The following is an 18550-nucleotide window of genomic DNA, read 5'->3' as shown; positions in this document are numbered from 1 at the left end:
AAAAAAAAAAAAAAAAAAAAAAAAAAGACCAAAAAAAATAATAATAATAAAATGATCAGTCAGAGAGAAGAAGGAAACTGTGAAGTGTGAGTGGGGAAGTATGGTGGCTTCACTGCTGTGTTTTGAGCGCTATGCATTATAGCATTTACAATAGGCTTGATTCCTGTAATGAGGAGACTCACAAACCAAGGATCAGCTACTTAACTGACCCGTACCAACTGGGCAAACCCATGCCTTTTGGAGTGGTGCTCCATTTTGTTAAAACTTCTTAAAAACTACAGTGCAGAGGAAGTATTTTGTTTTGTTTTTCAGCATTTCCTGTTTCTAAGCTAGAGAAATGTAAACGCTAGAAGGGTAAATTTAATTCTCTATAATTAATTAAAGGTATACTCATGGATAAATCATAAAAAGATATAGATGAAATATTCATAATAAAATCATTTTAATAAGTTTTTGTAGCTCTTAGTCCATTTCTCCATTATATATTTTTAAATAATAATGTTGTTTTGTTTTATTTTTGTTTTTGTTTTTTATAGCCACACCTGTGGCATATGGAGGTTCCCAGGCTAGGGGTCAAATTGGAGCTACAGCTGCCAGCCTACACCACAGCCATAGCAACACAAGATCTGAGCCACATCTGTGACCTACACCACAGCTCACGGCAATGCCAGATCCTTAACCCACTGAACGAAGCCAGAGATTGAACCTGTGTCCTCATGGATGCTAGTCAGATTTGTTTCCTCTGAGCCACGATGGGAACTCCTAAATCATAATTTTAAAATTCTGGATTAGTGAGCTGCAGTTTTGTTTTGTTTTGTTTCGTTTTTTTCTTTTCTTTTTTTTTTTTTTTTTTTTTCCGTATTTAATCAAAAGCAAGGTTTCCTCTTGACCTCTTCCTGTTCAGGCTGTAGCCCACAGCCTAGTTAAGAGCCCAGGGCTGGCATTTGGAAGACTCAAGTTCTGGTCCCACTTCCTGGGTGGATCTGAGACCTATGGGAATTAACTTTTCCACAGCAATCGCCTCATTTGTAAGATGGGAGGCTGTGACCTGGGTACGAATGATTCCCCAAACCAGGATGCTGGCCGGAATCCCCTCGGGAGGAGCTCTTTAAAAATATTCACTTCTAGCCTCTCTGCCCCCAATCCCTTATGATGGTTTTATGATGTGACCCAGCCAGGTTGGAAGGCCCTGGGCCTTCTAAGTAGGAGTCCTGCTTATCCTGACCGTGAGCGGTCATCCTCTAAAACTGGTCATGGTGGAGAAACATTTATCAGCTATCGCCCTGTCCCTGGACAGTGGAGCCGGCCGGGAGGATCTCACCATGGCTGCTCTAGAGCTGCTGCTACTGTTTCTGCTAAATGACACTGATTCTCCCTGCACTGGGGTCTCCTTTACTTTACACACTGCATTCATGTAGCGATTAATTTAAGCCTCTGAGCAATTCCGTGAGGCCCCTCATGAGCTAGCCGCCCTCCTGATGAATGAGTGCGGGATGCAGGGTTTAAGGGATTTTTCCCCGTCCTTCACATTGCAAGGCCAGGCTTTGAGCTCAGGTGTTCAGACTCTAAATCCACTTCTCTTTCTATTATAAGCATTCATGCACATACGGAAAGAAGCAAACCCATGTGGGCAGAGGACATAGGGAAATGGGAGAATATTGAAGAGGGTCATTTATAAAATAACAAAACTCAAAATTCTGAAGACCTGGCCCCCATGGGGAGAACTGACCTCTGGGACAACCATGTGGGATTCAAGCCTGAAAATCTAGGTGTAGATTGAGGCAAGGCCTGGATAGGGGAAGGTGGGGGAAGCTCCTGGGCACACAGTTTAAAGGGGTGCTCCCTCTCAGGTCACGAGGTGCTCCTGAGAACAAGGGCCCCTTTCGATGCTGTGGCCTAGGTGCCTCGATAGCCTCACCCTCGTCCGGCCTTGATCAGAGGCACAGAACCTGTGCTTATTGTGTTTATGAACCCTGCACTCCCTGATGGCCACTTTACAGGGCAGATGGGAGGTTTGTTCTGTTTTAATTAATGAGTGTGAAGCAGTAGGCCCACTGGGATCCACTTGTGTGACTCTGATTGTAAAAGACAGAGCACGTTCTGAGTTGGTGGGCACCACCTACACCTGCCTGTTGGTTTGGTCTCCTTAGCTGGTCAATCCAGGCAAGTTGCTTAACCTCTCTGAGCCTCCTCTGAGCAATAGAAAGTAACGCAGCACCAGGCAAGAAAAGGAGACCACCTCAAGGCAGCACTTCTAAAATCTGATGGTGTGAAAGTTTAAAACTCTTCTTGATACCTGGCACCAAGCTCCTTTGGGGAGCTGTTTTCAATGCAAATTTACCACCTGTGTGTGCATGACAGTTAATGTCCAACTGTGAGGCGGCCAAAGGGCAACTTAAAGAAGGGACAGCAGCTCTGAAAAATACAACCCACACCCAGAAGCTTGAATTTGTTCTAAAGAAATGGCTTCTGACTCAGATGTGTGGGGATGTTTGGCTTATGCGCATTGCGTTTCTTAACCAGCAGAATCACACATTTGAAAACTCATGTTGAAGATTATTGGCAAGTTGGCCAATTGCAAGTAAGCAGTGGTGGAAACCGTCCCATGGCTATTAACTAATGACTTTTCTTTTCTTTTTTTTTTAACTAATGACTTTTCAAAAAAGCGATCTACTTGTCGACCTGGAAGGAGAAACAACCCTGATAACTTACCTTTTGAAGGCAATCTTTGGGCAGTGTGTGCTGTTCTTGATGAATATCTAATGTGAAAGGGAATTTTCCGAAAAGAAGCTAACGCTCATTTGTAAAAAAATATCTAGAGCATGTTTATATGTCTCCATGTTGTAAGGGACGGGGTCCATAGCACCGTGAAATATTCAGTTTGCCCCCTGAGACATCCAAGACAAAGTCCAGTTCAGATGGGAATCACATGGATCTAAGGGACTTCAAGAGTTAATGCCTGACAAAAAAAAAAAAAAAAAAAAAAAAAAGAGTTCCCGTCGTGGTGCAGTGGTTAGCGAATCCGACTAGGAACCATAAGGTTTCGGGTTCGATCCCTGACCTTGCTCAGAGGGTTAAGGATCCGGTGTTGCCGTGAGCTGTGGTGTGGGTCGCAGACATGGCTTGGATCCCGTGTTGCTGTGGCTCTGGAATAGGCCAGTGGCTACAGCTCCGATTGGACCCCTAGCCTGGGAATCTCCATATGCCGAGGGAGCGGCCCAAGAAATGGCAAAAAGACAAAAAAAAAAAAAAAAAAAAAAAAAAGGAGTTAATGCCTGACCTGTAACCAGTTCTCCTGGGGAAGGGCCTGAAGCTTGAATAGGAATTTATGGCATTTAAAGTATTTCTTCAGGAAGGTGTGTCCATTTGGAAAATGGAAATGTTTACTGTGTGCCCTGCTGGAACATCCCTCCTGTGATGAGTGGAGGTAAATGTGGATGCCTCTGGTTGCCTGTGGAAGCAGTACCTTCTCCTTCCTTCTCAAAATGAGGCACATTTATTTGTTTGGACTGGATCCAGCTGGCTGGTTTGGTTAAGACGGCTTTTCAGACATTTTGGCTGCTGCTCCTCCAAGTAATGCATTGGCACTGGAGGCCAGCAAAGCAGAAGACGTGAGCGGGGGAAAAATATGAAATTGCTGGAATAACCTTGAGGGCGTTGTCTTTCTGTCTCCAGGCGCCCGTTTCCACCCGGAGACCGAGTCACGTTCAATGGGAGAGACTGCCTTTGCCAGCTCTGTGCACAGCCGATGTCTTCCAGCCCTAAAGAAGCCTCTTGCCCCAGCAGTAAGTGCCCCGGCCACCTGTTGACATGAATTCCTTCTTACCTCAAGGTAGCTTAGGCAGGAACCTTCCTTTTTAGAGATTCTAGCAGTGAGAAACACGAGCAGTCCTGTCTGAGGCATTTTTCAGCTGTAAAACGTGGCGTGTGGAGAAGCCTGCCCTAAAACCCATGCAGTGAGGAGCATCTTCCTTATTTCAAAAGGAAAGAAATAGAATTGGATATTAAACTGTGCATTTTGATGGTAAATGAAAGGGAAAGAATTATAAAACATTCTCTGGCGGCTCCGCAGGTTAAGAATCTGATGTCACTTCTGTAGCTTTGGTGGCTGCTGTGGTGCTGGCTCGCTCCCTGGCCCAGGAACTTTTGCATGCCACAAGTGTGGCCAAAAAAAAGTTACATCAGAAGTGCCCATTCTCAGAGTCCCCATCATGGCTCAGTGGTTAACGAATCCGACTGGGAACCATGAGGTTGCGGGTTCAATCCCTGGCCTTGCTCAGTGGGTTAAGGATCCGGCGGTTGCCGTGAGCTGTGGTGTAGGCCACAGACGCGGCTCGGATCTGGAGTTGCTGTGGCTCTCATGTAGGCCGGCGGCTACAGCTCCATTGGACCCTTATCCTGGGAACTCCATATGCCGTGAATGCGGCCCTAGAAAATACAAAAAAAAAAAAAGACAAAAAAAAATATTATTCTTTATTACCCTTAAGTGTTCTTTATTCACCTGGAGGGTTTCTGACATTCATTCATCACACAGATAATCTGCTGAGCACTTACAATGTGTGTTACTGTTCATGCTGGAGAAATAGGCATGAACAAAACACACTCAGCACCCTTGGGAAGCTTATTTTTTCGTGGGAGCAGGTAGATAATATGTGCATATACAGAAATATCTAATACGTGAAGAAAATGAAAGTAAGAAGAGAAAGCAAGGCAATGTGTCTGCATTTGTATGGGGTGGTCACAGAGACCTCTCTGAAAAGGTGTCACCCAAAGAGAGATCTAAACAAAGTATGGGGACAGCTATATATACATGACGGGATTTGCAATTCTTGATGACAAGGGCTTGGCTGGCCTGTAGGAATCCAAAGAAGACCACCTTCCCTCCAAATAAAAATGTGGCCAATTGCAATAGTTCTTCTAGTAAATAACCTTGGGTGGGTCAGTTAACTCTGAAGTGAGCGTTATTCTGAACTCTGGGCACCAAGCAAAGAACCTCTACTTCCATCTCTTTCCTGGGGCGTGGGGATGTGGACCAGAGGTTTGCCTTGTTTTCTGTGGATTTTGCCTGTCTTTGGAGACCTAGGACAAAAGCCTTTAAGCCCTGCCAGTCTCAGCACCAAAGAATGAGATAAGCCACTTCTGTTCCAGAGGAATTTTGTGTAATTTATAGCAGGGATTCCAAATCTCCCTGTTAAAAGTGGAAAATCTATACCTGTTAAAAATAAGAATGTTATGACCAAAAGTGTTTACATAGAAATTGGATTTTGACCATTGGGAAGAAAGAAGAAAATAAATGTATTATTGTCACATGTCATTCAACACACATGACCAGATCCTTAGCATGTGGATTTGTATGTCAGATCCACAAATTTATCGATAACAGCAGCCTGGGTAGGACAAGAGCACGAAACAGGGCACGATCTTAGACCCCTAGTAGAGTTTCAAGTCCTTCACTGTTCTTAGCCTACTCTGCCCCATGCAGGTCCTTGGAAGGTGACCTAGAGTGAAAAGAGGCACTCTCTTGTTTGAGAGGCCTTGCTTGGAAAGGATGTTACCAAAAGCTTGCAAGGAATTCTTTAGTCTAGTTAAGAAAAAGAGGATTTAATGAGTCCCAGGATAGGGTGACAGCTATAATAGAGGATTATGTCCATAGGCCTATAATGGGAGTGGCTCAAATTCAGATGGAGTTCTTTAGTCCAATTATTTTCTTTGATAGGTGGGGAAATTGAGGCCCATGGGCTTATTCAAGGTCACACAAGCTATCCCATACATAATAAGGTGGGGTTAGAGATGGGACTTCTCACTACCAGTTTGGGGCTGTATTTTGTTTCATCTAATCCTCCTCATTGTTTGGTTTAAGAAACAGAAGCAGGGAGTTCTCATGGTGGCTCAGTGGTAAAGAACCCAACTAGTGTATCCATGAGGATGCGGGTGTGAGCCCTGGCCTCGCTCAGTGGGTTAAGGATCCAGCATTGCCATGAGCTGTGGTGTAGGTCGAAGATGTGGCTCAGGTCCTACGTTGCTGTGGCTGTGGCGCAGGCCAGCAGCTACAGCTCCTATTCGACCCCTAGCCTGGGAACTTCCCTATGCTGCAGGTAAAAAGACAGAAAAAGAAAGAAAGGAAGGGAGGAAGGAAGAAAGGAAGGAAAGAAACAGAAGCAGGATATTTTTAAGAACTTCCAGTCCTTTTCCTCCATGCAGTTTGGGAACATGGTTCCTCATCCCAGCCCCACCAAAATGGTTATTCTAATTTTTATTGAACATTTTTTTGTGGTATCTATATTTTCTCTTTTACATGACGTAGTTGTTATGCACATAAAAAGAAAAAAAATAAGTATAAACAAGTATCATATTCAAATACAGTATACTTCATGCTGGATTTAACAGTTACCACATTTGTGCAAATCGCTGGACCAAATCCCATTTTCTTCTTTGCTCCCCATGGATGAAATCCCTTTTCTCTGTGCAACCGTTTTGGTCAGAACATTTTTATTTTCAACAAGTACGTGTCTATTTAGATAACTACTCAAATAGCATTTCTGGGGTGTGTGGGTGGGAGTGTCTGTCAAAAAGAGAGCTCTTATAGATGCATACACACATGCAGAATACCCAAATGAGGCAGGCACACAAATACAAGAGCAAGGGACTTTTCAGCAAGTTTCTGAAATTCACTGGAGCATAATTAGAAAACACTTGGTTGTTCCTTGTAATTCTTTAATTGTCCTATATTTTAAAACTATCCTGATGTTACTTTGATTCTTATTTTGAAAAAAATTTAACTTGGCAAAGCTTCCTAGATAAAAGCCAAAAAAAAAAGGAAACTCTTTGATCATGGTCAGAGAATTGATGGAACATATTAGAGAACCAAGGTCCTCCTTTTTCCTTGAACCGTTCTTTCAAAAGCAAGTTTGCTTCTCTGAACCGAAATTATATTTCACACTCTGTGGCTGGTTTCCCGTAATCACTAACTAGGAGGTGAAGACAGTGTGAGAGGAAGAGAAGGGAAGAGGGGCCGACAGAAGCGAAGTCCAGGCAGTGAGAATTCACACAGCATAGGCTTTGCTTGCTCTCCCTGGATAGAGGTGCAGTTTCTACTTCAGCCTCTAGGGGGAGGTCACCGTGTCTGTATGGCTGTGAGTTAGGGAGAACTTCCGGTGGGCTGCCTGCAGTGTCTTGGGCATTCTGCTTGGTGCTTCTTTTCACATTACGATAATCTTTTCACCTTTATACCTTTAGTTTCTAGTTTATTTTCTTCTTTAGACATTCACGTAATACTCACTGTGTTCAGGCACTGTATAGCCTGTTTACAAATTTTCACTCCTTCAATCCTCATAAGCACCACATAGGTTGGTACTAAAACTATCCCCTTTTCATAGAGGAGGAAACAAAGGACCATAGATGTTAACTCATTTGCCCAAGGTCACCCAGTGCTGGAACGAGGATACAGGCCCAGACTGCCTGACTGCAGATGCCATATTACTGTCCCTGGCATTTATTGACAAGGAAGGTCAATTCCTGATTTCCAAAGGTGGTGTGCTGAGCCTCGGAGCAGTGACCTGACTCGTCTGCGGATTTACTGAGTGTCTACCTCCACGGGCTGTGCGCTGTCTCTGAGCCACGGTTGCCTCCCTGGCAGGGCCAGGTTTGGTGAATGGAAACCACCAGGATGTCATTCATAGAAATAAACTCCTTCAGTTAAGGCTAATTGCCCCTGAATTGGTTAAAACGCTAGCTGCTTCCATTCGAATGCAATTTGAATTCAACAAGCAGCGAACATTATATAAACATTATATAACATGGAGATAATAGTAAACGTTGCCTCCCAGTGTTATAATGAACTGCTTTTACAATATTAATAAAAAAAATAGCTTCTCATGTCTATAGCTGATTCATACTATAGAAATAAAAATGCCCAGGAAGCGAGGAGCTTTCCTGGAAGGTTACTGACACTCTTTTAAAGCCTAACTCCTCTCCATTGATGGGCTGTCTCCAATCACCCTTTCCATTTCAAAGGGTGTCCGACTTGTGTCTGATTGTGTGTGGGTTTGACCCATTGAGGCGCTGAAACCTCACACACATATACACCTAAATCCACCTTCCTTTCCTTTCCTCTCCTCAGAACAGCGTTGTCACTTTTCCAACAGCAGTTGGAACTCCTACAGTATGGAGGCGAATGCTCTAGCGTGGACAGAACTGAAATCATTTCAGATAAACAGCCATGTGCATGTTTTCAAAGGGGAGGAAGAATTTTTCAATTATTTTACTTTTCCATTTGGTGCAATAGATTTTATTTTTTATTTTATTTATTTTATTTTATTTTTTTGCTTTTTAGAGCCGAACCTGCGCCACGCGGAGGTTCCCAGGCTAGGGGTCAAATCGGAGTTGTTGCTGCTGGCTTACGCCACAGCCACAGCAACGCAGGATCCGAGCCACATCTTTGACCTACACCACAGCTCACGGCAATGCCGGATCCTTAACCCACTGAGCAAGGCCAGGGACTGAACCTGCATCCTCATGGATGCTAGTCAGATTTGCTAACCACGGAGCCACGACGGGAACTCCCATGATGCAATAGGTGTTAATAGTGACAAGATAATTTTTCTTTTGTCCTTAGGGAGCCTCTCAAAGAATCATTTGCAGGTTGAGTGGGACTTGTCTACTGAGGTTTTGACAGTAGGTGGCGGGATGACAATCTGACGCTGGCCTCTGACTGCCTGGGTCACGCTCTGGCTCTAGCAGTCTCTTTACCTCTCCATCCTCCACATTCGCATCTGTAAAATGGGATGGCAGGAGGGACTTACCTTGTAGGAGTCCATGGGTAAATAGATAAAAGTGCTGAATACTTATAAAACAAAAACTTACTGTTCTGGCATTGACTTCTAAATTTCTGTGTAGGACAGTCTCTCCTTTTTGTGTCTCTGCTTTCTTCACTCTGCTGTTCCTGGTGGCTGTCTTTATCTCTTCATTTGATATTTTCCAATATAGGAAACCAGTAGGAGTTCCCGTTGTGGCACAGTGGAAATGAATCCAACTAGGAACCATGAGGTTGCGGGTTTCATTCCTGGCCTAGCTCAGTGGGTTAAGGATCTGGTGTTGCCGTGAGCTATGGTGTAGGTCACAAACACGGCTCAGATCTGGCATTGCTGTGGCTGTGGTACAGGCCGGAAGCTGTAGCTCCGATTCGACCCCTAGCGCCTGGGAACCTCTATATGCTGTGGGTGTGCCCCTAAAAAAAAAAAACAAAAAACAAACAAAACAACAACAACAACAAAAAAAAAACGGTGAAGGCAGGAACACCTGCACATATACAGCCCACAGATTGTTGGAGTTTGACTCATGGTGGTGTGTTTTATGGCAGGGTCTCCAGAATGGATCAGCCCTACCTTTTGGAACTTTCTTCCTGTAGGATAGGATGGCAGAGGAGGCTTGGCAGGGCACTGCTAAGGAGAATGGGTTCTGGACAGATTGGTGGCTGGTTCTAATCCCAGATCCCACCATATGCAGTCTGCTTGGCCTTGAGAACTTAATCTCTGCCTGCATTTCTTTGTCTACAAAATGGGAAACAATAATAGTTCCTTTCTGTTGGGTTGTTGTTGGGATTCATGTAAGTAAAGTACGTAAAAGTTTCATGACACCTAATAAAGTCATCCCAGTGTTAACCATTGTTCTTTAAGGAAGTTATGAGCCTGGAACTTGAACTTGGAACTTTAGAATCAGAAAGGAACAGAAGAGGGCATAGCATAATGGTAGAGACCCCTGGTCCTACCCCTTCTAGCCATGGAGCCTTGGGCAAGCGATGTGATGTCTCAGAACCTCCCTGCTCTTATCTGAAAATTGGAAAATAGCTGCTTTTAAATGTTATTATGAGACTCAAAGAAACTATTACATGGGAGGGCAGTTTAAAAGGAGGAAAGGTGCTTGTGAAAATAGCACATGGGGAGCCCAAAGAGAACAAAGGCTTTTGAGAAGTGGGGCAAAACGAGAGCAAAATGAGAGCAAAGGGTCCAGGTCTCTGGAGGCCTTGAGGAATTTGGTGATAGGGAGCTCAGTTTAACCTGAAGGATGACCAGATGAAAACAATGTTCTAGAAAGATTAAAGTGGTAATGATGATAGTGGTGGGCAAAATTCAATGATTTAGCACAGAGATCAGGGCTGGGGAGACCACTGATTATGGGTGTAGGTAATGGCTGTGAGAAAAGAAAAGATGAGGAAGATGAAAGGATGACGTCAAAGAAAGATATGGATGTCACTGATTCATTCAACAAACATTTCTTCGAGCACCTACTATGTTCTAGTCACCAGCCAAACTCTTTACTGTACAGTTAACATCACATATTACTATGATATATTGGCCACAATTAAGGAACCAACATTGGTACATAACCTGCTGCATTTTAATGGTTTAGATGCATGCCCACCTCCAGCACCCAGATAATGACTGATTAAAGATAAGGACCCTGCTGTCTTTCTCTCTTATACAAGGTGTAGCACATAAAGCCCCAGATAAATGTTCTGGAGATGGAATCAAAACCATCTCAACAGGACCAGTAACAATCTGCTCTTTTTAAATGGGTTGACGTGTTCATTGTAAAACAATACCAACATTATAGACAAGTACAAAGAAGGAGATAAAAATTGCCTGAAATCCCATCACTGTGGGTTCCTCTCTATTAACATTTTGATAGACATTCCCCTGGATTTTACTTTCAATTATATAGACACGTGTACAGTGATACATACATTCTTCCCATAGCATTTTGTTCACGTGTCTTCTTGCCAAAAATCTTTGTTCTTTTGAGTGTCACACAAAAGGCTGAAAGCTTTGAGTTTGCTTAGGGCCCCTGGCTGCTCGGCCAGCTCACACGTGTTCTGGCCAAAGCGGTGCTTTGCATTTCTGTGGTGGCAGTTATCACCGCCTAGTCTGCTCGTTCTTTGTATGTTTATCTCTCCAACCAGACCCTGAGCTACCTAACGACAAGGGCCGTATTTTTTGTCCCTGTGAATAGCGCTGTGCACACAGCAAGCTCAGGAATGTTCGCTGAATGGGTAAATCGAAGCCATCCCAGGAGACCCTTTGAGGGAGTAAATCTCAACTCCCAGGTCCAGAACGTTGAGTTCTGACCGCTGCTCGAATGACGATGGCTTTTGTGCGTTTTGTGAAATTACCTAAGTACAGGTGTATTGGCATGATTAAACGTTTATTTTCTCATCTTATTTATAAGTTTTCCTCTTATTTAATACAAGGGGGGAGGGGTTACTGCTTCAAATAATTTGGTTGATGACATCATCGCACTTTTTTTTTTTTTTAAGTAGAAGCGTCAGAGAATACATTTCCTGACTTTGAGAGTGAGGTTAGAGGGAAGTGTCCCCTCCCCGGGGCCCTTAAGGTACCAGCCTCTGGCCTGGAGGGACAAGAGTTTAACCTGGCAAGGGGCTGCCAGTATTGCTCTACTTGGGATGGATTGAGAGTTTGGAATTTACATCATAGCCGAAAGTACCTTACAGATGAAGGCCAAGGAATGCTGCAAAAAGGGATGTTAATGTTCGGATTTTTAGACTGAAATCTGCGACAATCATGAATCAGACATAAAGATCTCAGAGTGACCTGTCTTTTCACTTAACCAGACCCTGGATTATCTTGGCTGCAAGAAAGGAAGAAGAGTTCCCACCTTATAGGGAATGGGTCCAGCTAAGGTGCAAAAAGTGAAAACGAGTACAAAAAACTGTTTCAGTGGATAGAAGGTGAATGGTATTTTGTGATTTGCTGTTTTCACTTCACTAGATATGCCTTTTTAGATCCACACTTTCTGACAACTTCCCAGTAAAAGTGGAATTTTAATGATGAGAAGAACAGTTATTCCCCAGTTTAATTTCTTGGCAGCAATAGAGATTTAGCTGCTCAAAGGACTGCTGTGTACCTGTGGTTGTAGATAGGCTGTGCTCAGGGGGATGCTGAGAAATTACTCTCAGCACTTTTCTCCAACAGGAAGGGAGGAGTAGCTGGGAGATGGGGCGGGAAAGGAATTATTTTTAGTATATATACTAAAAAAAGCTTAACCATGTGTATGAATTACCTATTTAAAAACAAAGTACATCAAAAATGAAATAATGTTAAATTAATTTTTTAAAAAGCCCATTGCAGACCGAAGTCTCTTTGCACGTTTGCCCTTGCTGTGACCTTCAGCCATGTATGTATTAAGTGACTGGTTGCATGATGAAAGTGCCGAAACTGACATTCTGCCCCTTCTTTTCTTCTTCCTGGCTTTGGAGTAGAATAAATGAGCTGATGTTTGCTAATGAGCACTGAATCCAAGAAACTGACGTAAAACTCAAGTATGATTTCCCCTTTGGCAAGAGCCCTGTATGCTGGGTGACCGTAGCCAGTTAAAGATTTATTCTTCAACTCTTTTACCAGGTTAAAGTTTATACTAAATTAAGGAAATTAGTGCAAGGACAAACCTTTTTTGGTACAGGGTTTTTTTTTTTTTTTTTCCGTTTTTTTGTTTTTGTTTTGCTTTGTTAGTTGAAATCCACATAACCTAAAATTAACCATAACCTAAAATAAACCTTTTTAAAGTAAGTATGTAGGTACTTTCTCAACATTGTCCAACTACCACCTCCATCTAGTTACAAAACATTTTCACCACCCCAAAAGAAACCCCTGTGCCCATTAAACAGTTCCTCCCTATTCACCCCTTCTTCCAGGCCCTAGAAACTGCCAATCTGCTTTCTTTGTCTATGTATTTACCTATTCTGGGCATTTTATATACATGGAATCATATATACGTGGCCTTTTGTTTTTGGCTTCTTCCACTTAGCGTCAGGTTTTCAAGGTTCATGCACATCGTAACATGTTGGAATTCAGTTCTTTTCATTTAATTCCTGCTTAATAAATTCATAATCAACTCTTGGAGAGGAAAGGCAAACAGCCTGGCTCCTTTTAATTTCTCATTCAGATGGTAGTCATGAACATGAGAACAAACACACCCAATCTGATTAAAGGAGAGTCCTTGACCTTGAGGATCCTTAATACTCCTATCAAAATTCTATGAGCACAGCCTTAGGGGTTAGTGTTAGAAGTTGCAAATGTGCAGGAGTTCCAATTGTGGTGCAGTGGTTAATGAATCCAACTAGGAACCATGAGGTTTCGGGTTTGATCCCTGGCCTTGCTCAGCGGATTAAGGATCCGGCATTGCCATGAGCTGTGGTGTAGAGGTTGCAAACTCGACTCAGATCCTGTGTTGCTGTGGCTGTGGTGTAGGCCGGCGGCTACAGCTCCGATTAGACCCCTAGCCTGGGAACCTCCATGTGCCGCAGAAGCAGCCCTAGAAAAGGCAAAAAGACAAAAAAAAAAAAAAAGTTGCAAATGTGCAAATGGCCTATATTTATAAAAATTATGACCAAAGTAACTGAAATTCTATCAGGATATATGATACACACTTCGAAAGGAGGAAAGATAGGATTTATTGCCAAATAAGAGCAGTCTCAGAAAATGGCTGTTTCTGGGCCTGCCTTCAACTTTCCCAGTCAGGCTGGTAACCTACTGCTGTGATAGCCCGTGAAAACCTGTTTGTTGTGCAGTGTTGTTTTCCAAAGACAACAAGAACTTTCACTTAAAATAGCAGGTCAGAGGCTGTTCTGGCTTGTGATGTTTCCGTCGTGGCCATCAGGAGAGCAAAGGGAGCAGCTGACCCAGCCAAGGGACATGGGTGACTGTGCAAAGCCTGGTTCAAGGTTACATAGTCAGGCAGCACATACCCTTTTAAAATAATTCTGCATCATTTGTAGCAAATTTGAGATGTAAACTGTTTAGAGCCTTGAAACCCCTTTTGCCACAGGATGGCAAATACACTGCTCCTATGTGAATATCCTGACTCACCCGACCCCACCCCCTCCACCCCGGGTTTGTCCTGTGACCCCATGGATTGCTGTCTGGCAAATGGCAGCATAGAATTTCAGAAGTTAAAAAGTACTTTTAAAAATTAATTCTGGAAAAGTACTTAGCCTAACACATTTGCAGTTTCACGTTCTGTTTTGCCCTCTATCTGTCCCTTCTGATGATGACCTCATACCCCTGGTATTTGCTGTGACATGCTAGAGAAGAAAATTGCAGACTCATGTCAGGGACTTGATATGGACTGTGGCCAGCCAATCGTTGTCAACCCGTAGATGTCTGGTTGGAACCTGACAACACTGAGCGGCCCAAGTGAAGGTGAGAGGTCAACAGTCAGCAATGTCCACTTGGTAGATGGACACTCTTTTTTTTTTTTGGTCTTTTTGACTTTCCTAGGGCCACTCTTGCAGCATATGGAAGTCCCCAGGCTAGGGGTCTAATCAGAGCTGTAGCCACCGGCCTACACCAGAGCCACAGCAACGCAGGATCCGAGCCGCGTCTGCAGCCTACACCACAGCTCATGGCAACGCTGGATCCTTAACCCACTGAGCAAGGGCAGGGATCGAACCCACAACCTCATGGTTCCTAGTCGGATTCGTTAACCACTATGCCACGACGGGAACTCCTGGACACTCTCATCACTACCAAATGATGTGGTCTTTTTGGTCACAGTTTTTCAAATACCCAAACCCCTTACAGATGTTAAATCTGTAAGCCAAGCCTTATTGAAGGGATAAAGAAGAAGGAGAAGAACAGAAGGAAAGTCTGAATTTTTTTAAATGCAGGGGTTACAAATTCCAGGTCCTGCAAATAAGGGCCAGGCTGGTAACACAGGTGCATTCAGTCAGTTTGAGCTGGATGTCAGGTGGCAGTTGCCATTTAGGCCCTAGCGAGGGATGGGAACCCTGGCAAGCTGCAAATATCTGTCCTGTATAAAGGGGACAGCCACTACGTGCCTCCCACAGTTATTCCCATGCAAGAATTCAGGTGCCGCAGGCAGAGCAGATGTGTTGAAAGCTTGTGTCAGAGGCAGCTTGTTAACCTCACAGAATCTGACCCATGTGCAGGTCACTCTCATCTCCTGTCTCTCTTTTTGGATAGAACAGCTGTCCTCTGGCATTCTGCATCCACTGTGTTATCACACAAGGTCATGGGAAATCCATATCCTGTAGGGACCACTGAATGACAAGCCATGATGTCATTAAGTTCAGGATTCAAGTTAGCCAAACCCTAGAACTGGGTGTTTTTTGTTTGTTTTCCATAAAGCTCCTTAAAATACTGACTCCTAGCCAGGGATAAAGTGGCTCTAGTTAACAGTCTATTAAAAGGACACCCCTTGAATATTTTACAGGGTCTCCAAAGTCTTATTCCACTCTCTATTAATAACAGCCTAAATCTAAAATGATTTTGTGTCTGTTTATTTTTCATCCCCGGGAAGAGCCATGAACTTATGTGCTAATCTTTGTTGATGACAAGCAGGGTTTCTTTTTTATTAGTATTTTTAGAAAAGGATTCCAGGGAAAACTTGAATGTTCTGGAACTTATCTGGGCCATGGTATCAATACTGAAACTTGATTTAAAGAAAAATTCTTCATTTTTTAAATTTTACAGTAAAGGAAGGAAATACTCTGAATTCACTTAAAATCCTTGTGGATATTTTATAACATCTTAGTATCTCAGCAAGTATTGAAGAAATGAGCAAAGTTTCTTTCTCTAGTCCCTTTTACAATTTACATTATTTTCATGATAATTCGCCACTCTGCCTTAACCTCACGTTCCAGTTTCATGTGGCTCTTTTTGCCCCTTGGTGGCAGAAGAGGCAATAACTGGGGGAACACGCATATGGTTGAAGGTTTAAAACCCAGAAAAGCCCTGTAATCTGTAAAGGCCTGGCTTCACATTCAAGCGCCTGTGAGACCAGATTTCCACTTTGCAGTTCTCGGGCCACTGCTTATCTGTGTGACCTTGTGCAGCCCTTGGGCCCACGCTGGGCCTCACTTTCCTGTGTGCAGAATGAAGGCTTTGCATCAAATGTCTTCTAGTCCATCTGGCTCTCCCGTGTCCTGTGACCTGTGCAATGCGGGTCATTGCTATCCTTCCAGGTTAGCGGGAGCCCCAAGGGAGGACTGAGACAAGGTGTGGAAGGTCTTTTAAAAGTTAAAAGGTGGAGGAGTTCCCGTTATGGCTCAGTGGTTAACGAATCTGACTAGGAACTATGAGGTTGCGGGTTTGATCCCTGGCCTTGCTCAGTGGGTTAAGGATCCAGCGTTGCCGTGAGTTGTGGTGTAGGTCACAGATGTGGCTTGGATCCTGAGTGGCTATGGCTCTGGTGTAGGCCAGTGGCTACAGCTCCAATTCGACCCCTAGCCTGGGAGCCTCCATATGCTGCGGGAGTGGCCCAAGAAATGGCAAAAAAAGCCAAAAAAAAAAAAAAAGAAAGTTAAAAGGTGGGTAATAACAACAACAACAAGAATAACATGAACAGGATGATGCTGATTATGGAACCAGAGACATCAAAATGCCTTCCCCAATGCTGGCCAGTGGGCCTTGGTTATCTGTTAAGGGGAAGAGGAAAGGGAGGTGTTATGGGATTATCACAGAGTGCCTGACCCTCTGCTCAGTGATTTCACATTTGCATACCCTTTTTTTTTTTTTTTTTGCTTTTTAGGGCTGCACCCCTGGCATATGGAAGTTCCCAGGCTAGGGGTCGAATCAGAGCTGCAGCCACCGGCCTACACCAGAGCCACAGCAACGCCAGATCTGAGCCACGTCTGCAACTTACACCACAGCTCCTGGCAACGCCAGATCCTTAACCCACAGAGCAAGGCCAGGGATTGAACCCATATCCTCATGGATACGAGTCGGGTTCGTTTTGGCTGCGCCATGGTGGGAACTCCACATTTGCACATCTTTTTTTCCATCCTCACCACAGCCCCAGACCCAGCACGTAGGAACTGTTCACTGGCCCCTTTAACAAATGAAGCAACTGGAGCCCAGCGTTCCTTAGCCGGCCTAGGCTCCCTCAGTTCTATGTCAGAGCTGGAATTTCACCCCAGGTCTCTTTGCCCCTGAAGCCCTTAATCCCTGTGAGTTGCACAATCAGTGTATAGAATGGGCCAGAACACTCGTGGGACAAAATAAAGTCTTACTTTTTTCCTTTGGCTACTTCTATTACCCTCTTTTGGAGCTCCCTTTCTCATATCTTGGACAGATCTCATAGCTTTCTGGTCACTTTCTCCTCCTGAAAGTCCAGTACAGCTGAAAACGCTATGCTCTCATCCACATCAGAAGCTGCCCACTCACCCGAGCTCAGGCTGGACCCCAGGAGGGGACCTGCAATGACGAGGGGGCACAGCCTCTCCTGCCCCTTCTTCACCTCCTTCCTGTCCCGCTTGTGGCTCCTTGGGAGGTCGGGGATGGGGGAGGGGGATTAGAGGTAGAGGGGACAAGGTGTTATCACTGGCATCGGCATGCTTCTCTTTCAGCTAACGCTGGCTGGAGACTTTTTCTTAAAAAAAGTAGGTAGCTCCCATTGCCGCTCAGTGGATTAAGAACTCAGCAGTCTCCATGAGGATGTGGGTTTGGTCCCTGACCTTGCTCAATAGGTTAAGGATCCAGTGTTACCTCAAGCTACGGCATGGGTCAAAGATGCGGCTTGGATCCAGTGTTGCTGTGGCTGTGGTGTAGGCTGGCAGCTGCAGCTCTGATTCGACTCCTAGTCTGGGAACATCCATATGCCGCAGGTGCAGCCCTAAAAAGAAAAACAAAAACAAAAATAAAAAAAGGCTCATTTTGAGTTTCTTGACCAAAGTGTACACTTTCTGGCTAATCTGTTTCAGCAATTGCCCTCCCCACTTCCTCCCCAGCCTCAGGTCCTGCTCCTCATAGCCTCTGACTTAAAAGTCTCCCCCTACCTCCCCATCTCACCCCCAGCAGGCAGCTTTCTCACTGTAGGTTCATTCAAGATGCTTGGGCGTGGGTACCACACAGGACACAGGTGCATCCCCAGTGAACCAAACATTGGCCATGCTCATCCCTCCCACTTCCATCTTCTCCTTAGCCTGCTATCAAGAAAGGCTCCAGCCACCTTCCTGCCTTTCAAATCTTCCACATACAGCAGGCTCCAGACTTTTTGTTCATGACTGCTGCTGAGCTCCAGGACAGTCCAGTCAATTCGTCCCAAGAACTCTAACATGAAGCATCTCATGGATCCCAAGGCGGCACCAGGGCTTGACTGCCCCACTCAGCAACATCTCGGTTCTCTGGGGGTCCCCTAATTCATCTCACAGCACAGGGGAGAGAACACCCCATTACTGCTGTGTGGACCGCTCCCTGCCCCTTCTCCTCCATGCCTTTTCAAGTTTCTTGTTTCAAAGTAGCGAGGCAGTAGGGCTTAGGGTCATCAGGAAGGTTCTACTCCCCTTTGGTGAGTCTGACAAGGGTATTCCTTGCTACCTGCTCTGGAACATGAAATATTTATCTTCAGCTCTAAGACTGTAACCAAAAATTTCCAGACACTGAAGGAAGTCCCAGTCCATATTCTAGAAGCTTTGGTCCCAGATGGGCATCCACTGTGAATGGTAGCTTCTTCCTCCATGGGTGGTTCTGGGCATGACTGATGCTGGAGCAGGTGGGACTGCTTGGGGATTCAGTCG

At 44.5% G+C, this 18550-nt stretch overlaps 1 protein-coding gene across 35 annotated transcripts in view; it reads left to right on the top strand.

Moving 5' to 3' along the window:
- The window catches only part of ABLIM1 (actin binding LIM protein 1), a 348912-nt gene that overhangs the window by 213908 nt on the left and 116454 nt on the right, over positions 1 to 18550 (top strand). For all 35 annotated transcript variants that reach the window (XM_013983755.2, XM_021073372.1, XM_021073364.1 and 32 more), the window contains exon 4: positions 3676 to 3785. In XM_013983755.2, the coding sequence (XP_013839209.2) occupies positions 3676 to 3785 (110 nt within the window). The remainder of the gene's footprint in view (positions 1 to 3675; positions 3786 to 18550) is intronic.

Source organism: Sus scrofa, chromosome 14, assembly GCF_000003025.6.
Source record: "Sus scrofa isolate TJ Tabasco breed Duroc chromosome 14, Sscrofa11.1, whole genome shotgun sequence".
Lineage (NCBI taxonomy): Eukaryota > Metazoa > Chordata > Mammalia > Artiodactyla > Suidae > Sus > Sus scrofa.
This window is presented reverse-complemented; position numbering and strand designations above follow the sequence as displayed.